This window comes from Ranitomeya imitator, chromosome 1 (assembly GCF_032444005.1).
Source record: "Ranitomeya imitator isolate aRanImi1 chromosome 1, aRanImi1.pri, whole genome shotgun sequence".
In the NCBI taxonomy this organism is placed as follows: Eukaryota; Metazoa; Chordata; class Amphibia; order Anura; family Dendrobatidae; genus Ranitomeya; species Ranitomeya imitator.
In genome coordinates, this window is record NC_091282.1 from 246,414,587 (window position 1) to 246,436,530 (window position 21,944).

Genomic DNA, 21,944 nt, shown 5'->3' on the forward strand with positions numbered 1-21,944 from the left:
CCAGCTATATACACACACACACACCAGCTATATACACACACCAGCTATACACACACACCAGCTATATACACACACACACCAGCTATATACACACACCAGCTATACACACACACACCAGCTATGTACACACACACACCAGCTATACACACACACCAGCTATGTACACACACACCAGCTATATACACGCCCCGCATTCCACCGCTGCACGCACTGTCTGTCTGACATGACACAGCACTCCTGTTAGCTGCGGGGAAGTTTACCTCTGGGGGAGGGGTCTTTTTCTTCTTCCCATTGGTCGAGCTCATCTCTAATCTTCGCGCTGATTGGTCAGAATCCTGAACTTCTGCTCTCTCTGACAGGAGGGCGTGGTCTGTGCGGCTCCGAGTTTGCAGAAGTTTCCTCCCCGCTCAGTCTGTGGCGCTGGTGACCGGACTGCAGCTGCTCTGTGTGTACGAGGCGGCACCATGTTCCGAGCTGTGCTGGGGAAACTCTGCTCCAGGGCATCACCGGTGCCTCTGGGGGTCCAGATCGGCAGATTTTCTGCTGCTGCCATTCCTGCCCCCAACCCTAAGCCCGACGTCCACTATAACCAGGTAATGACCCCATGGTTGTGTTGTGTATGGGCTACAATGGAAGTCTATGGTAAATGTAGACGCTGAGGCTGAAATCGCTGCGATGTCGGACTAGAGTTGATCGTCCTACCGATCTCCCGTCTCTCTGCAGTGTGATCTGGCGCAGATCTCGGCCTCAGTCCTGCGATTTCCTGGCTCTGTAAGTTGGAGTGTGGGCTCTATAGGCTGCAGTGTATACACCCAGCCCTGTGCCTCTGGTGTTACACAATGGCACCGCAGTGATCGGTCGCAGCACCAGATGTTTCTCACTTTTTGCAGCTTTGAAATAATTTTTCATAGGAATGTTGTAATGATGGCGGGTGAGATCAGCCATTACAGCGATCGTTAGTATTACACAGGCGGAGTGATGGGCAGAGCCGGAGTAACAGCCTCATCTGAGCCGCCAGATGTCCCATGGAAGAATGACTGATACTTTGTGACTTTGTTTCCTATTAAGGTATGTGCAGACGTGTACTTGTGCATCTTCCAACCCGCAGCATCCAGATGTTACAGCATAGAGGATGCAATTTCAAGAAATGCCGTATCCACTATGTGTGCACAGACACCCGGGTTTCAGTTGCGGAGACGGACATGCGGCGCATCTTTCCAGACTGCAGTATGTCTATTTATGTTGCAGAGATGTGAGCCTCCTCAAGATAAATATCACAATGTATTGGACGCAGTGAATCCGCAAGGTTCAGTGAACACAGAGGAGTCACCTGCCGGCAGCGCTTTGTACACAGCAGACATGTGCTGCGTCCAAAGCGCTGCCAGTTACTGAACGTCTGCACATACCCTAACACATGATCCGGCAGCTCTCCTCCTAGGTCTATTTAGTAAGTATTTACATTCCCACCATAAAACCATTTGGGAGAATATTGCTGCTGTTCTTCTGTTGTCAACTTATAAACATATGTCGAGGAATAAAAACTGGGGGTACACAGACTCTCTGTCCAATCTGTGCTATGTATGGGCAGCACGGTGGCTCAGTGGTTAGCACTGCAGCTCTGGGGTCCGGGGTTTAACCCCTTCATGACCGTGGGATTTTTCGTTTTTCCATGTTCGTTTTTCACTCCCCTCCTTCCCAGAGCCATAACTTTTTTATTTTTCCGTCAATTTGGCCATGTGAGGGCTTATTTTTTGCGGGACGAGTTGTACTTTTGAACGACATCATTGGTTTTACCATGTCGTGTACTAGAAAACAGGAAAAAAATTCCAAGTGCGGTGAAATTGCAAAAAAAGTGCAATCCCACACTTGTTTTTTGCTTGGCTTTTTTGCTAGGTTCACTAAATGCTAAAACTGACCTGCCATTATGATTCTCCAGGTCATTATGAGTTCATAGACACCTAACATGACTAGGTTATTTTTTACCTAAGTGGTGAAAAAAAATTCCAAACTTTGCTAAAAAAAAAAAAATTTGCGCCATTTTCCGATACTCGTAGCGTCTCCATTTTTCATGATCTGAAGTCGGTTGAGGGCTTATTTTTTGCGTGCCGAGCTGGCGTTTTTAATGATTCCAATTCGGTGCAGATACGTGCTTTTGATCGGCCGTTATTGCATTTTAATGCAATGTCGCGGCGACCAAAAAAACGTAATTCTGGCGTTTCAATTTTTTCTCATTACGCCGTTTAGCGATCAGGTTAATGCTTTTTTTTATTGATCGGGCGATTCTGAACGTGGCGATACCAAATATGTGTAGATTTTATTTTTTTTTAATTGATTTATTTTGATTGGGGGAAAGGGGGGTGATCTAAACTATTATATTTTTTTATTTTGTTCACTTTTTTTAACTTTTTTTTTTACTTTTGCCATGCTTCAATAGCCTCCATGGGAGGCTAGAAGCAGGCACAACTCGATCGCCTTTGCTACATAGCAGCGATCTGCTGATCGCTGCTATGTAGCAGAAATGGAGGTGTGCTGTGAGCGCTGACCACAGGGTGGCGCTCACAGCCACCGGTGATCAGTAACCATAGAGGTCTCTAGGACCTCTATGGTTACCATCCTGACGCATCGCCGACCCCCGATCATGTGACGGGGGTCGGCGATGACGTCATTTCCGGCCGCCCGGCCGGATGCAGTAGTTAAATGCCGCTGTCTGCGTTTGACAGCGGCATTTAACTAGTTAATAGCAGCGGGTCAATCGCGATTTCACCCGCCGCTATTGCGGGCACATGTCAGCTGTTCAAAACAGCTAACATGTCCCGGCTTTGATGCGGGCTCACCGCGGAGCCCTGCATCAAAGCAGGGGAGCTGACATCGGACGTACTATACCGTCCGATGTCAGTAAGGGATTAAGCGAATCTGTCACCAGTTTTGGCTGGTATGAAGTAAGACCACCACCTTTCGGGACTGATGGCCTTCTATAATGACGTATATCTGCCCCCAACCTGTAAGAGAAGAAAGATGACTTTAATTATACTCATCTGCGGGGCGGTCCGGTCCGAGGGGTGTCTCAGGTCTTGGTCCGGCGCCTTCCATCTTCTTACGATCCCTGTCCTCATTGCTTCATGTGAATGACGTCTTCCTTCGTCATCCACACAATCTCCTTGGCATCGCGCTCTTGCACAGGCGTACTTAACCACCCCGTTGAGTGCAGAGTAAAGTACTGCAGTGTGTGCCGTGCGGGAAAGGTCAAAGAGCCCCCCACATCTAGATAAATTCCTTGAGGAGTCTAGTTTCCAAAATGGGGTCACTTTTGTGGGATTCCCACTGTTTAGGCACATCAGGGTCTCTCCATTCATGACATGACACCCGCAGAGCATTCCATTAACCCTGCTGTTCTGTTGGTCAAAAATGACCGACTTTGAACTTCAATATTCTTTAAAATATTCAAGATGCGGCTCTGAAACTCGTGGCCGACCGACCCATCCTCATTTAAGTCAATCAACCACAAGTTTCAGAACCGCATCTTGAACACCCCAAAAAATACCAAAGTTCAAAATAGGTCTCCCCAGACCGAACAGAACAGCAGGGTTAAAGGGAACCTGTCACTCCCCCCCAGGCATTTTTAACTAAAAAGAGCACTAATGCTGCATTCTGTGAAGGTGGCTCTTCTTTTTGGGGTCCCTTCTAACGCTGCAATACTACTTTTTATAATTTGTGCGCCATACCTTTAGTCTGTCTGGGGGGGGCACATCTTTTCCCCCGGACACAACCGCCTCCCAGCCATCACTCAGCCCTGTCCGGCGCGCGTCCTCTACCTTCAGTAACGTACCCGTCGCCTGCGCTGTGCTTTCCTTTTTCAGGCATGCGCAGGAAAGCACAGGGACGAATAGTATGAAAAGCACATGTTGATGCAATGGGTGTCCCTGATTTTTATTGTAATGTACATATTGTAGATTCAGACTGAAGGCAGCAAAATTGTGAAGACACACATGTGGAACCAAAGGGTTAAGAAATGTGTGTAAAAACAAAACCGAATATGTTAAACCTTAGATTCCTGAAGGTACCCCTTCTTTAATAATTTTACACCCCCTTGACATTCTCTCAAGCCGCTTCATCAGGCAGTCCCTAGATTGGCTTTCTGACTGCCCTGAAAAACTTGCTGAGCACACGTCGCTGCTTTGAATTCTCTGTGCTCCAACTCATTCCAAACCATCTAAACTGTCTGGTGACTGTGGAGTCCTGTCATCTGATGCAGCACTCCATTCCTCTCCTTCTTGGGCACATTGCCTGGAGGGTTTTTTTATTTAAGGGTGGGGAGTCATTGACGTGTTGCAACATCAATAATGATCCCATTGAATGCAAAACGCATGTTGTGGAATGCTGTGGTAGCCATGCTGGACAAGAATGCCTTGAATTTGGAATAAATCAACAAGTTTCAGTGGCAAAGCACTACCACACCATTACACCTCCCCCTGCTTCATGGTGGGAACCAAACAAGTAGAAGCTGTATCTGCTCACCTTTTTGCAAAGCCATGTTTGTTCTCATATTTTGACTCTTCAGGCCACAGTACATATTTCTGCTGATCCAATATCCAGTTCTTGTATTGTCTCAAACAAGTCTCTTGTTTGCAGAGCTCAACAGTGACTTCTTTGCAGCAATTCGCCCATAAAGTCTTGCCTTTAGCAGTCTCTACTGAGCACTAGATGTAAAGTAGCGGACACATCTCCACATCTGTGTACTTATGATGGCTGTTATCAGAGGTACTGTCAATTTACAGTTTCTGAGGCTGGTAAATCTGTTGAACTTATCCTCTGCAGCAGAGGTAATTAGTTGTTTGTTTGTTTTTTCTGGGGTGGTCCTCATGTGAGCCAGTTTCATCATAGTGATTGATGGTTTATATGACTTGCACTTGAGATCTTCAAGGTTCTAGGAATTTTCCAGATTGACTAGCCTTGATATCTTAAAAGTATTGATGGACTATTTTTTCTTTACTCGGTTGAGGGGTTGTCATATTCTGGCTTACAACAGTTGTGGAATATGACTCGGCATTGTATGGAACTGTGTACCAATAGTTCTTCTGCAAAACACTCCAGATTGTTGCAAACACATTCTGAATGCCATAGATTCCACAAATGAACTCTTGACTGGGCCTGGACATTAGCAGACATTCCAGATCACTACCACATGAAGTTGTTTGAGTGAATGCCAAGGGGGTGTAAAGCTGTCAATGGAGAAAAGGAGGTAGCTTGAGCAATTTAAGGTGGGCTATCATACATTCTGGTTTGTTTCACACGTGTTAATTTACACATGTGATCATTACTGATTTTGCTGCCTACAGTCTGAATCTACACTGTGCACAATGAGCACAAGGACAACCATCGCATAAACAGGGGTGTATCCCATCTTTTGACCCATGTTATATCTGTTGGATGAATGATCAATTGTCCCAACAGTTATCTGTTTATAGCCCCAGGGAATCTGTCTTCATAATTTCACACCTCAAACTATATGAGCATTTAGGTTTTTCAAAGACCAGTCCAGCAATACCTTTAACTTGGTCTGTCAGTTCTTCTGTTACTGGGAAATCAGTGTTTGAATTGACGGGTGGCACGGTGGATAACACTGCAGCCTTGCAGCGCTGGAGTCCTGGGTTCAAATCCCACCATGGACAACATCTGCAAGGAGTTTGTATGTTCTCCCCTGTTTAGGTGGGTTTCCTCCGGGTACTCCGGTTTCCTCCTGCATTCCAAAGACATAATGATAGGGAATTTAGATTGAGTCCCATTGGGGACAGCGATGATAATGTGTGCAAACTGTAAAGCGCTGTGGAATATGTTAGCGCTATATAAAAATAAAGATTATTATTAGTGATGAGTGAATATACTTGTTACTCGAGATTTCACGCTTGGGTGTCCTCCGAGTATTTTTTAGTGCTTGGAGATTTAGTTTTCTTAGCCGCAGCTGGATGATTTACAGCTACTAGCCAGCTTGATTACATGTGGGGATTCCCTAGCAACCAGGCAACCCCCACGCTGGCTAATGGCTGTAAATCATTCAGCTGAGGCAATGAAAACTAAACCTCCGAGCACTAAAAAATACTCGGAGGACCCCCGAGCGTGCTCGAGAAATCTCAAGTAACAAGTGTATTCACTCATCACTAATTATTTATTTATTACATATAAATGAGGCTGTAGATCTGAATCCTCTCACACCAGCTTTATTCCTCGCCCAGTACAATCTCCTCCTGCTTGACTGACAAATGACTTTGGGCAAAGGAGTCGGGGAAACTACTTGTTAGTTAAGCAGGAGCATGTGGTGCTAGATTGGAAATAGAGCTGGAGTGGCAGAGACTTCAGATCTACAGTAGCTCTTCAGCTTCATTTCCATATCAATTAAATGCTGATTTCTCAAACACAGGAACTGACTGGCCATGTAAAGGTATTGCGGGACGTTTCTTTGAAAGAGCTACATGCGCGTATAAGTAGTTTGAGGGGTAAAATCTGGCTCACATTTTTCCATTGACTGAGTGAATATCCTATGAATACTACGGTTCTTACTGGAGCTTTGGACTGGCTGTAGGCAGAAGTCGCAAAAGACCATTGATTTTAGTCAGCAGTTCTTAGTGGCTTCATCAGCATCCACTGACTATCACATGTGTGGGTGTTGGCAGGCCATTTACGTTTGTTTCCCTAACATATGAGCAGCATCAGAGACTTCTGACTGCCTTTATCTTCCTGTGTTCACATTAAATGGAAATTAAAGGGGTCTTTCAGGTTTTAATATTTTCTGTTTAAGTGTATGTGCACACGATGCGGATTTTGCTGCGGATCCGCAGCGTTTGCACAGCTGCGGATCCGCAGCAGTTTCCCCTGCGTTTACAGCACAGTTCAATGTAAACGTATGGGAAAAAAAAAACGCTGTGCACATGCTGCGGAAAAAAACGCGCGGAAACGCAGCGGTTTACAATCCGCAGCATGTCTCTTTTCTGCGGATTTAGGCTACGTTCACACTAGCGTTGCGCCGCCCTGCGTCGGCGACGCACGGAAAAACGCGCGCAAAAACGCGCGCGTTTTGCGACGCGTGCGTCGTTTTTTGACGAAATCGGACGCAAGAAAAATGCAACTTGTAGCGTTTTCTTGCGTCCGACGCTAGCGTCTAAAACGACGCACGTGTCGGAAAACGCGTGCAAAAAGACGCACACGTCCCCTATGTTAAACATAGGGGCGCATCGCCGACGCAACAGCGACGCGACGCTAATGTGAACGTAGCCTTACAACTGCCCTTATGGAAAACCGCAATGGAAACCGCAGGAAAACCGCGATAAATCCGCAGCGGTTTTCCACTGCGGATTTATCAGTTCTACTGGAATCCTCTGCGGAAAAATCCAGTGGACCCAGACTACATGTGCACATAGCCTTAACCCCTTAGTGACAGAGCCAAATTTTTGAAATCTGACCAGTGTCACTTTATGTGGTAATAACTCTGCAACGCTTCAACAAATCCCAGTGATATTGAGATTGTTTTTTCGTGACATATTATACTTTATGATAATGGTAAATTTAGGTCAATATGTTGTGTTTATTTATAAAAAATATCAAAAATTTGAGAAAAATGTTAAATTAGCAATTTTCAAAATTTGAATGATTATCCCTTTAATCCAGATGGCCATACCACAGCAAACCATTAATAAATAACATTTCCCACATGTCTGCTTTACATCAGCACCATTTGTAAAATGTTATTTTATTTTTTTAGCATTTTAGGAGGCTTAACATTGTAGCAACAATTTTTCATATTTTCAAGGAAATTTACTAAATTTATTTTTTTAGGGATTTATCCATGTTTGAAGTGACTTTAGGGGTCTCAAATATTGGGAAACCCCCCAAACGTCATACCATTTTAAAAACAACACCCCCAGACATATCAAAAACTGCTGTCAGGTCGTTTATTAACCCTTCAGGTGCTTTACAGGAATTAATGCAAAGTGGTATGACAGAAATGAAAATGTGCATTTTTTTTTACCACCTAAATGCCTCTAACTTCTGAACAGGTTACAACAGCCGCCAGACTCTAAGGCCGCTATTTGGTCATGAATTGCCACGGCAAACATCAGGACCACACAATCATGATCTGAGGGCACAAATTTGGATAAAGAGGAAGCCCCCACACTCTGTTAACCATATATAATGGTGTAGTCACTATTTACAGCAGCATCTAAGGGGTTAAACAGATTTGGACGATGCAAACACTGATCGTGGCTGATGCAGAAAGTTGTCAGCTGTAGTGTACAGCCGACAGATGCTGGATTGTTACCTGTATGGGGAGGATATTCTCTTATATCTCAGGTCAGTTAAAAGGCGTATTGGCGGTCATTAAAGGGTAGAGCGGAGTTATTTCTGCTAGATAATGGAGTACTCCCATAGAGGTTGACTATACTTGTGTTGCAGCCCTGTTTCTGCAATGCCTTAGCGGTACACATACTTACTGTAGTATATGAAGCAATCATTTATTTTTCACTCTTATCCCCACCCCCTCTCTCCGATGTCTGTGTTACCTCAGGCATTGCTGACGTCAAATTACTTGTTAGGGTAACTTTACACTGGGTGTCTTTGTTTTTTTGGTTTTTTTTCTGCAGCAAAACCGGATCTTCTTGGCCAAAAGAATCTGCGTCAAAAACGCAGGCTTAGGTGCGTATTTGGTGCATTTTTTTTTTTCTTTGTCCATGCTAATGTCCTTGAATTTTCAGCAGCAAATAAAGATACCTGCGTTTTTGCTGCGTTTTTTTTTTTTTTTTTCCAACACCCATTCAAGTCAATGGGTAAAAAACGCTGAAAGAAGTGACATGCTCTATGTCCAAAAAACGCAGCAAAGCACAAAATACTGATCAAACAAAAACCATTGTGTGTGCATGAGATTACTGAAATATCATAGGCTTTTCTGGTTCTGTAAAAAGCAGCTGAAAATTAGCATAAAAAAGCAGCAAAAACGCCCTGTGTGAACTTACCCTTATAGTGCGCCAGGATCCTTTTATGAAATTGTTAGATTTGTGGCAAAATGAGGGTGGCTCAATAAAGCTATAGTACAAATGCAGCAATTAACTGATGTTTCCCTATATTTCAGCTGAAAGGTACAGTAGATATAGACAGCTTCACACCCCTGTTAAAATGTCTGGGGGGGGGGGGGGGGTTGTCATGTAAAAACAAAATCCTACAAAGAAGAATTTTTTTTTTTTTTTACAGCGCTAACATATTCCGTGGCGCTTTACAATTTAGACACATTGTCATCACTGTCCCCGATTGGGGCTCACAATCTATGCAAGAAAAGGCTTCTGTATTGCCCCCCTACAGCACAGGCCAGAAATATGAATAATACAACAGATTATCGACACATGCAATACACAACCAGTACTTAACAGAAATTCCTGCAGCTCCTTAAGGCTATGTGCACACATAGAATGGACCACTGCGGATTTTTCCGCAGCAGATTTGATAAATCCGCAGTGGAAAACCGCTGCGGTTTTTACTGCGGATTCCGCTGCAGTTTTACATCTGCAGTTTTCTATTGGAGCAGGTATAAAACCGCTGCGGATTCAGCACAAAGAATTGGCATGCTGCGGAAAATAATCCACTGTTTCTGCGCATTTTTTTCCGCAGCATGGGCACAGCGTTTTTGGTTTACATTGTACTGTAAACTCATGGGAAACTGCTGCGGATCCGCAGCTGCAGAAACGCTGCGAATCCGCAGCAAAATCTGCATCGTGTGCACATAGCCTTAATGTTGCTATAGACCTCTTGATAGATACATGCATGCAAAATACATGCAGACCAAAAGTTTGGACACACCTTATTTAACCCCTTCATGACCCAGCCTATTTTGACCTTAAAGACCTTGCCGTTTTTTGCAATTCTGACCAGTGTCCCTTTATGAGGTAATAACTCAGGAACGCTTCAACGGATCCTAGCGGTTCTGAGATTGTTTTTTCGTGACATATTGGGCTTCATGTTAGTGGTAAATTTAGGTCAATAAATTCTGCGTTTATTTGTGATAAAAATGGAAATTTGGCGAAAATTTTGAAAATTTCGCAATTTTCACATTTTGAATTTTTATTCTGTTAAACCAGAGAGATATGTGACACAAAATAGTTAAATAACATTTCCCACATGTTTACTTTACATCAGCACAATTTTGGAAACAAAATTTTTTTTTTGTTAGGAAGTTATAAGGGTTAAAATTTGACCAGCGATTTCTCATTTTTACAACGAAATTTACAAAACCATTTTTTTTAGGGACCACCTCACATTTGAAGTCAGTTTGAGGGGTCTATATGGCTGAAAATACCCAAAAGTAACACCATTCTAAAAACTGCACCCCTCAAGGTACTCAAAACCACATTCAAGAAGTTTATTAACCCTTCAGGTGCTTCACAGCAGCAGAAGCAACATGGAAGGAAAAAATGAACATTTAACTTTTTAGTCACAAAAATTATCTTTTAGCCTCAATTTTTTCATTTTCACATGGGCAGTAGGATAAAATGGATCATAAAATTTGTTGGGCAATTTCTCCCGAGTACGCCGATACCTCATATGTGGGGGTAAACCACTGTTTGGGCACACGGCAGGGCTCGGAAGGGAAGGCGCGCCATTTGACTATTTGAATGGAAAATTAGCTCCAATTGTTAGCGGACACCATGTCGCGTTTGGAGAGCCCCTGTGTGCCTAAACATTGGAGCTCCCCAACAAGTGACCCCATTTTGGAAACTAGACCCCCCAAGGAACTTATCTAGATGCATATTGAGCACTTTAAACCCCCAGGTGCTTCACAGAAGTTTATAACGCAGAGCCATGAAAATAAAAAATAATTTTTCTTTCCTCAAAAATGATTTTTTAGCCTGGAATTTCCTATTTTGCCAAGGATAATGGGAGAAATTGGACCCCAAATATTGTTGTCCAGTTTGTCCTGAGTACGCTGATACCCCATATGTGGGGGTAAACCACTGTTTGGGCGCACGGCAGGGCTCGGAAGGGATGGCACGCCATTTGGCTTTTTAAATGGAAAATTAGCTCCAATCATTAGCGGACACCATGTCACGTTTGGAGAGCCCCTGTGTGCTTAAACATTGGAGATCCCCCAGAAATGACACCATTTTGGAAACTAGACCCCCAAAGGAACTAATCTAGATGTGTGGTGAGGACTTTGAACCCCCAAGTGCTTCACAGAAGTTTATAACGCAGAGCCATGAAAATAAAAAATTATTTTCTCAAAAATGATCTTTTAGCCTGCAATTTTTTATTTTCCCAAGGGTTACAGACGAAATTGGACCCCAAAAGTTGTTGTCCAGTTTCTCCTGAGTACGCTGATACCCCATGAGTGGGGGTAAACCACTGTTTGGGCACACGTCGGGGCTCAGAAGGGAAGTAGTGACTTTTGAAATGCAGACTTTGATGGAATGGTCTGCGGGTATCACGTTGCGTTTGCAGAGCCCCTGGTGTGCCTGAACAGTAGAAACCCCCACAAGTGACCCCATTTTAGAAACTAGACCCCCCAAGGAACTTATCTAGATATGTGGTGAGCACTTTGAACCCCCAAGTGCTTCACAGACGTTTACAACGCAGAGCCGTGAAAATAAAAAATCATTTTTCTTTCCTCAAAAATTATGTTTTAGCAAGCATTTTTTTAGATTCACAAGGGTAACAGGAGAAATTGGACCCCAGTAATTGTTGCGCAGTTTGTCCTGAGTATGCTGGTACCCCATATGTGGGGGTAAAACACTGTTTGGGCACACGTCAGGGCTCGGAAGTGAGGGAGCACCATTTGACTTTTTGAATACGAGATTGGCTGGAATCAATGGTGGCGCCATGTTGCGTTTGGAGACCCCTGATGTGCCTAAACAGTGGTAACCCCTCAATTCTACCTCCAACACTAACCCCAACACACCCCTAACTCTAATCCCAACTGTAGCCATAACCCTAATCACAACCCTAACCGCAACACACCCCTAACCACAACCCTAACCACAACACACCCCTAACCACAACCCTAATTCCAACCCTAACCCTAAGGCTATGTGCCCACGTTGCGGATTCGTGTGAGATATTTCCGCACCATTTTTGAAAAATCCACGGGTAAAAGGCACTGCGTTTTACCTGCGGATTTTCCGCGGATTTCCAGTGTTTTTTGTGCGGATTTCACCTGCGGATTCCTATTGAGGAACAGGTGTAAAACGCTGCGGAATCCGCACAAAGAATTGACATGCTGCGGAAAATACAACGCAGCGTTTCCGCGCGGTATTTTCCGCACCATGGGCACAGCGGATTTGGTTTTTCATATGTTTACATGGTACTGTAAACCTGATGGAACACTGCTGCGAATCCGCAGCGGCCAATCCGCAGCCAAATCCGCACAGTGTGCACATAGCCTAATTCTAAAGGTATGTGCACACGCTGCGGAAAACGCTGCGGATCCGCAGCAGTTTCCCATGAGTTTACAGTTCAATGTAAACCTACGGGAAACAAAAATCGCTGTACACATGCTGCGGAAAAACTGCACGGAAACGCAGCGGTTTACATTCCGCAGCATGTCACTTCTTTGTGCGGATTCCGCAGCGGTTTTACAACTGCTCCAATAGAAAATCGCAGTTGTAAAACCGCAGTGAAATGCGCAGAAAAAAACGCGGTAAATCCGCCATAAATCCGCAGCGGTTTAGCACTGCGGATTTATCAAATCCTCAGCGGAAAAATCCGCAGAGGAACAGAATACGTGTGCACATACCGAAACCCTAGCCCTAGCCCTAGCCCTAACCCTAGCCCTAACCCTAGCCCTAACCCTAGCCCTAACCCTAGCCCTAACCCTACCCCTACCCCTAACCCTATTCTAACATTAGTGGAAAAAAAAAATTCTTTATTTTTTTATTGTCCCTACCTATGGGGGTGACAAAGCGGGGGGGTCATTTATTATTTTTTTTATTTTGATCACTGAGATAGATTATATCTCAGTGATCAAAATGCACTTAGGAACGAATCTGCCAGCCGGCAGATTCGGCGGGCGCACTGCGCATGCGCCCGCCATTTTGGAAGATGGCGGCGCCCAGGGAGAAGACGGACGGGACCCCGGCTGGATCGGTAAGTATGATGGGGTGGGGGGGACCACGGGGGGGGGAATCGGAGCGCGGGAGGGGTGGAACGGAGAACGAGGGGCGTGGAACGGAGCACGGGGGGGCTGGAACGGAGCACGGGGGGGTGGAACGGAGCACCGGGGGGGTGGATCGGAGCACGGGGGGGTGATTGAAGCACGGGGGGGAGCGGACAAGAGCACGGGGGGGAGCGGAGCACTGGACGGAGGGGAGCCGGAGCAGTGTACCGGCCAGATCGGGGGGCTGGGGGGGCGATCGGTGGGGTGGGGGCACATTAGTATTTCCAGCCATGGCCGATGATATTTCAGCATCGGCCATGGCTGGATTGTAATATTTCACCCGTTATAATAGAGCGATTTGTAATATTTCACCTGATTGGCAGTTTCACTTTCAACAGCCAATCAGAGCTATCGTAACCACGAGGGGGTGAAGCCACCCCCCCTGGGCTAAACTACCACTCCCCCTGTCCCTGCAGATCGGGTGAAATGGGAGTTAACCTTTCACCCGGCCTGCAGGGACGCGATCTTTCCATGACGCCACATAGGCGTCATGGGTCGAAATGGCACCGACTTTCATGACGCCTACGTGGCGTCATGGGTCGGGAAGGGGTTAAAGATTTTTCTGTATTTTTATGGCTATGAAAATTGTACATTCACACTGAAGTGTCATGATCCCAATGGCAGGGGATCACAAAAATGACAAGCACAGATACAAACAAGCTCTAGGGCGATGGAACCTGAGCTGACCGCGACCCTAAACCTAACACACAAATAAAAGTAGCCGGGGAACGTGCCTACGATGATCCTAGACGTCTCGCTCCAGCCGAAGATCTAACTTCCCCTATCAGAAGAAACACAGACCTCTCTTGCCTCCAGAGAAATACCCCACAGCAAATAGCAGCCCCCCACATATAATGACGGTGAAATGAGAGGAAAGCACATACGTAGTATGAAAACAGTTTCAGCAAAATGAGGCCCGCTAAAGCTAGATAGCAGAGGATACAAAAGTGAACTGCACGGTCAGCGAAAAACCCTTCAAAAAACCATCCTGAAATTACTTGAACTCATGTGCCAACTCATGGTACATGAAAAGCAATTTCAGCCCACTAGAGCAACCAGCAGCAGAGAATCACATATCTGCAGGCTGGACTAAAAACCAAATTAAGCAAAACACAAAACAGGAAAATCCAAACTTAGCTTGTCCAGAAGGTTCTAGGAGCAGGGAGCAGAGGTAACAAGACACACTGGATACATTGATAACCGGCGAGGAAATGCCAGCAAAGCCAGGTTAAATAGGAAACTCCCATATGCTGATGGAACAGGTGGAACCCAGAAACCCAGGAAAGACAAGTCACCCAGTACCATCAGTAACCACCAGAGGGAGCCCAAAAACAGAACTCACAACAGTACCCCCCCCTTGAGGAGGGGTCACCGAACCCTCACGAGAACCACCAGGGCGACCAGGATGAGCCCTATGAAAAGCGCGAACCAAATCATCAGCATGAACATCCGAGGCAACCACCCAAGAATTATCCTCCTGACCATAACCCTTCCACTTGACGAAATACTGGAGTTTCCATCTGGAAACACGAGAATCCAAGATCTTCTCCACAACATACTCCAATTCTCCCTCCACCAGCACTGGAGCAGGAGGCTTAAGCGAAGGAACAGGTACCTCATACTTCCGCAACAACGACCGATGGAACACATTATGAATAGCAAACGATGCCGGGAGATCCAAACGAAACGACACAGGGTTAAGAATTTCCAAGATCCTATAGGGACCGATGAACCGAGGCTTGAACTTAGGAGAAGAGACCTTCATAGGAACAAAACGAGAAGACAACCACACCAAGTCCCCAACACGAAGTCGAGGACCCACGCGGCGACGGCGATTAGCAAACTGCTGAGCCTTCTCCTGGGACAACTTCAAATTGTCCACCACATGACTCCAAATCCGATGCAACCTATCCACCACCATGTCCACTCCAGGACAATCAGAAGGTTCCACCTGACCAGAGGAAAAACGAGGATGAAACCCCGAATTACAAAAGAAAGGAGAAACCAAGGTAGCAGAACTAGCCCGATTATTAAGGGCAAACTCGGCCAGCGGCAAAAAGGTAACCCAGTCATCCTGATCAGCAGAAACAAAACACCTTAAATAAGTTTCCAAGGTCTGATTAGTTCGTTTAGTCTGGCCATTCGTCTGAGGATGGAATGCAGACGAAAAGGACAAATCAATGCCCATCTTAGCACAGAACGTCCGCCAAAATCTAGACACAAACTGGGATCCCCTGTCAGAAACGATGTTCTCAGGAATCCCATGCAAACGAACCACATTCTGAAAAAACAGAGGGACCAACTCAGAGGAGGAAGGCAACTTAGGCAAGGGTACCAGATGAACCATTTTAGAAAAGCGATCACACACAACCCAGATGACGGACATTTTTTGAGAGACAGGGAGATCCGAAATAAAGTCCATGGAAATGTGCGTCCAAGGCCTCTTCGGGATAGGCAAAGGTGACAACAATCCACTGGCCCGAGAACAGCAAGGCTTAGCCCGAGCGCAAACCTCACAAGACTGCACAAAAGAACGCACATCCCTCGACAAGGAAGGCCACCAAAAAGACCTGGCCACCAAGTCTCTAGTACCAAATATTCCAGGATGACCTGCCAACGCAGAAGAATGGACCTCGGAGATGACTCTACTGGTCCAATTATCCGGAACAAACAGTCTCTCAGGCGGACAACGATCAGGTTTACCCGCCTGAAACTCCTGCAAAGCACGTCGCAAGTCTGGGGAGACAGCAGACAAAATCACCCCATCCCTAAGGATACCAGAGGGCTCAGAATTTCCAAGGGAGTCAGGCACAAAACTCCTAGAAAGAGCATCCGCCTTCACATTCTTTGAACCTGGCAGGTATGAAACCACAAAATTGAAACGAGAGAAAAACAGTGACCAACGAGCCTGTCTAGGATTCAGACGCCTGGCAGACTCAAGGTAAATCAAATTTTTGTGATCAGTCAACACCACCACACGATGTCTAGCACCCTCTAGCCAATGACGCCACTCCTCAAATGCCCACTTCATGGCCAAAAGTTCCCGATTACCAACATCATAATTCCGCTCAGCCGGCGAAAACTTTCTAGAAAAAAACGCGCATGGCTTCATCACTGAGCCATCGGAGCTTCTCTGTGACAAAACCGCCCCCGCTCCAATCTCGGAAGCATCAACCTCAACCTGAAAAGGGAGCGAAACATCTGGCTGACGCAACACAGGAGCAGAAGAAAACCGGCGCTTAAGTTCCTGAAAGGCCTCCACAGCCGCAGGAGACCAATTAGCAACATCAGCACCCTTCTTAGTCAAATCCGTCAAAGTCTTAACAACACTAGAAAAATTAGTTATAAAACGACGATAGAAATTAGCAAAGCCCAAGAACTTCTGTAGACTCTTAAGAGATGTAGGCTGCGTCCAGTCACAAATAGCCTGAACCTTGACGGGATCCATCTCAATAGTAGAAGGGGAAAAAATATACCCCAAGAAAGAAATCTTCTGGACTCCAAAGAGACACTTTGAGCCTTTTACAAACAAGGAATTGGCCCGCAGGACCTGAAACACCTTCCTGACCTGCTGAACATGAGACTCCCAGTCATCAGAAAAAACCAAAATATCATCCAAATACACAATCATAAATTTATCCAGATATTCACAGAAAATATCGTGCATAAAGGACTGGAAGACTGAAGGAGCATTAGAAAGTCCAAAAGGCATTACCAAATACTCAAAATGGCCCTCAGGCGTATTAAATGCGGTTTTCCACTCATCACCTTGCTTTATTCGAATAAGATTATACGCACCCCGAAGATCAATCTTAGTGAACCATTTAGCCCCCTTAATGCGAGCAAACAAATCAGTCAACAATGGCAAAGGATACTGATATTTTACGGTAATCTTATTCAAAAGACGATAATCTATACAAGGCCTCAAGGAACCATCTTTTTTGGCCACGAAAAAAAAACCTGCTCCCAAAGGGGACAAAGATGGACGGATATGTCCCTTTTCCAAGGACTCCTTAACATAATCCCGCATAGCAGTATGCTCTGGCACTGACAGATTGAACAAACGACCTTTAGGAAATTTACTGCCTGGAATTAAATTTATAGCACAATCGCAATCCCTGTGAGGAGGAAGCGAACTGAGCTTAGGCTCCTCAAAAACATCCCGATAGTCAGACAAAAACACAGGAATCTCAGAAGGAGTAGATGAAGCGATAGAAATCGGAGGTGCATCATCATGAACCCCCTGACAACCCCAGCTTAACACAGACATCGATTTCCAGTCAAGGACTGGATTATGAGTTTGTAACCATGGCAGACCAAGTACTAGAACATCATGCAAATTATACAGTACCAGGAAGCGAATCACCTCCTGATGAACGGGAGTCATACGCATGGTCACTTGTGTCCAGTACTGAGGTTTATTCATAGCCAAAGGTGTAGAGTCAATTCCCTTCAAAGGAATAGGGACTTCCAGAGGCTCCAGACTAAACCCACAGCGATTGGCAAATGACCAATCCATAAGACTCAGGGCAGCGCCTGAATCCACATAGGCATCGACGGAAATGGATGATAATGAACAAATCAGAGTCACAGACAGAATGAACTTAGACTGTAAAGTACTAATGGCAACAGACTTATCAACCTTTTTTGTGCGTTTAGAGCATGCTGATATAACATGAGCTGAATCACCACAATAAAAGCACAACCCTTTTTTCCGCCTATACTTTTGCCGTTCACTTCTGGACTGAATTCTATCACATTGCATTATCTCAGGTGACGGTTCAGACGACACCGCCAAATGATGCACAGGTTTGCGCTCCCGTAAACGCCGATCAATCTGAACAGCCATAGTCATAGACTCATTCAGACCAGCAGGCGCAGGGAACCCCACCATAGCATCTTTAATGGCCTCAGAAAGGCCATCTCTAAACTTTGCAGCCAGAGCGCACTCATTCCACTGAGTAAGTACCGACCACTTCCGAAATTTTTGACAATAAATTTCTGCTTCATCTTGCCCCTGAGAGAGGGCCAACAAAGCTTTTTCAGCCTGAATCTCTTGGTTAGGTTCCTCATAGAGCAAACCCAATGCCAGAAAAAACGCATCCACATTAAGCAACGCAGGGTCCCCTGGTGCCAATGCAAATGCCCAATCCTGAGGGTCACCCCGCAGGAAAGATATAATTATCTTGACTTGCTGAGCAGGGTCTCCAGAGGAGCGAGATTTCAAAGAAAGAAACAACTTGCAATTGTTCCTAAAATTCAGAAAACGAGATCTATCTCCAGAAAAAAACTCTGGGACAGGAATTCTAGGTTCAGACATAGGAGCATGTACAACAAAATCCTGTATATCTTGAACCTTAGCGGCAAGATTATTCAGGCTGGAAGCCAAACTCTGGACGTCCATGATAAACAGCTGAGATCAGAGCCATTCAAAGATTAAGAGGAGGAGGAAGTAGCCAGGCTGCAATAAGGCTAGGCAGCAAACTCTGAGGGAAAGGGGAAAAAAAAAAAAAACTTCCTCAGACTACTTATCCTCCTACTTCAGCCAATACAATTAACACTTTGTGGTCCGGTTATACTGTCATGATCCCAATGGCAGGGGATCACAAAAATGACAAGCACAGATACAAACAAGCTCTAGGGCGATGGAACCTGAGCTGACCGCGACCCTAAACCTAACACACAAATAAAAGTAGCCGGGGAACGTGCCTACGATGATCCTAGACGTCTCGCTCCAGCCGAAGATCTAACTTCCCCTATCAGAAGAAACACAGACCTCTCTTGCCTCCAGAGAAATACCCCACAGCAAATAGCAGCCCCCCACATATAATGACGGTGAAATGAGAGGAAAGCACATACGTAGTATGAAAACAGTTTCAGCAAAATGAGGCCCGCTAAAGCTAGATAGCAGAGGATACAAAAGTGAACTGCGCGGTCAGCGAAAAACCCTTCAAAAAACCATCCTGAAATTACTTGAACTCATGTGCCAACTCATGGTACATGAAAAGCAATTTCAGCCCACTAGAGCAACCAGCAGCAGAGAATCACATATCTGCAGGCTGGACTAAAAACCAAATTAAGCAAAACCCAAAACAGGAAAATCCAAACTTAGCTTGTCCAGAAGGTTCTAGGAGCAGGGAGCAGAGGTAACAAGACACACTGGATACATTGATAACCGGCGAGGAAATGCCAGCAAAGCCAGGTTAAATAGGAAACTCCCATATGCTGATGGAACAGGTGGAACCCAGAAACCCAGGAAAGACAAGTCACCCAGTACCATCAGTAACCACCAGAGGGAGCCCAAAAACAGAACTCACAACACTGAAGGCATCAAATCTATGAATTAACACATGTGGAATTATATACTTAATTTCAGTGGTTTCACATTTTTTTGTTATGTCCTTGATTGGCACCCTGTTCTGTAGTGGGTGTGCAGAGCAGGAAATTGATTGACTTCAGCATGCTCACTGAGTAACAAGCTGTGACTGTAAGCTCCCTGCACCGCCATGATGACTTGAAGCGTACGGCTTGAAAACTATTATTTACCCGCAGATTACCACTATAGATGGATGTAAATACCATTTGTTTGTTTTTTTCTCACAGGCTAACTTTTTAAAACCCTAAATGTCTGATCAGGGGATTAACTGGGAAAGGCTGGGCCCCATAGCAATCTTTGAGTGGGTCCCCAAATTTCTAGATGTTGGAGAGTGACATGAATGCATCTTCTGTAAGCATGAACATGTTTGTCTTCTGGTCCCAACACCCCTCTCCCAACTAAAGACCATATCCTCATACACTGCTGCAAAAATCCTTCCATATTTATAGTTTTGTCAGGAAGCAATAAATCAAGCAACATTGGAGAGGACTTTCAAATTGATTTCTGGGAATTTAAAAGCTGAATAAAGGCTAACAAACTGTTGCTCATACCGTAAAACCTCACCAGCCAACTCTGTTCTCCCAGAGGACACCGTACACAGTACTGGTAACACCACCGGTTCCTGATGATACTGGATGCGCCACATGGTGCCAAAATATTCTACAATTCAGAGTATATTTGTTAAGAAGGTCCCCAATCATCGACTGGAAGGTGGCCCCCTAGCAGCACCCACCTGACTGTTCACCACAAACTGTGACAGACAAATGACTGACTATAAAAATCAGTGCCGCTGTCGCTTCATTTAGTCTGACAGGTTTGTATAACCAAGCTGGTAAAACAGCCTTTGAACCAATAGCCGAAAAACCTGTCTCTAATCTGCTGTTCATCTCCAAACTTCCGGAATGTTTGATGTAATCTTACCCATGATCTGGTTTATGCCCTCCACAGAAACTGCTCTTGTTTAAAGGGAACCTGTTATAACCAAGCAGATCAACACAATCACTGTAGCGTGCATGCGCTGACTTTATCTACGGGTCATTGGCGCTCTTTGGCCTTTCTCCGCACGCGCACTACACTACTTTTCTCTGTGGAGGGAAGTTCACCTGTACAGGAATACAATGGGGGACACTGTGTAGGACACAGATTGCATATGAAGCAGGGAAAGAGGATGGCGATAATAAGAGAGGAGGCGCCGGATCAAGACCAGAGAACTGCACAGTGTGGGTATAATAAAAGCATTTTTTTTTTTTTTTTTTTGTTCCTTGCAGAGCGGATTGTGGACAAATAAATGAATGCTGTAGTAGAGGGCTGAAGGATGCTGACCCTACTTTATATGAGCAAATTAATCCCCATATATCACCCTAAATGCTCATCCAGAGCAAAATGACCGGAGTTGCACAAGAAAAATGAAGAATAAATGACAATTTTATTAAATTCAAAGACGCATAAAAAAATAAAATAAAAGCAAATGCCTCAATAGTGAGGAATGTGATTAGCTGGGGACACCCAATGAATATCAAGAAGGTTGTGCATAGACTAATTGTGTTAATATGTTTAGCAGTTTTGAGTATAAATTCCATGTAGTGCCTCTAAATATTGAATAATTATTAAAAGTGCGGCGTTTGTAATGGAAGTTAGCAACCGCGACATATATGAATGAAGTGCATCTTGATATATCTGGGGACTCCTATTGTGTGCTAGAGTAACTGTCACTGGTGCAAATTCCATAGGGCACAATACCACAATCAATTAATCTGCAACATTTCCATTATAATAGGGCAGTAGCCTGTAGTCATTACCTTCAATATACCGTACATGGAATGTCCTAGCCAGCGCTCATCAATCCCGACCCATGTTTCGTCCTCACTTCATCAACGTGCATTTTTACTTGTGGAATTTGCGAGGCAATGGGGAAACTGCTCTCAGAAATCTCTGTGTACCCGCACAAGAAATTGACATGATGCAGATTTGAAAAAAGCACCGCAGGTCAGTTATGCTGTGTTAAAAAGTAGAGTGGGCATTAGATTTCTATAAATCCCATCTTGCTAGAACTGTAAGACACTGTATTCTTGATTCAGCAAAAGCACACCTTCAGAAAATGTACTGAGGGTTCATCCTGGGAACATAGCCTTTTGGCGCCTAAGGCCGGCTTCACACTCAGCGTATGAGAATACGGTCCGTATATTACGGCCGTAATACGCTGAAAAGTCCCGAAAATAGTGGTCTGTAGCTCCTCCGTAGGCAGGGTGTTTCAGCGTTTTTTGCGCATGGCATCCTCCATATGTAATCCGTATGTCATCCGTACTGCGTGTTTTTATCGCAGGCTTGCAAAACCGACATACGGATATACAAGGGATGCATGTGTTAAAATATATATATATA

General features: G+C 45.0%; 1 protein-coding gene across 1 annotated transcript in view; it reads left to right on the plus strand.

Moving 5' to 3' along the window:
- The first annotated feature begins 372 nt into the window (after positions 1-372).
- Positions 373-21,944, plus strand: part of LOC138666905 (aldehyde dehydrogenase, mitochondrial-like) — an 81,584-nt gene continuing 60,012 nt past the window's right edge. Inside the window, exon 1 of the mRNA XM_069755090.1 lies at positions 373-593. Within this exon, the coding sequence (XP_069611191.1) occupies positions 465-593 (129 nt within the window). The 5' untranslated portion in view covers positions 373-464. The remainder of the gene's footprint in view (positions 594-21,944) is intronic.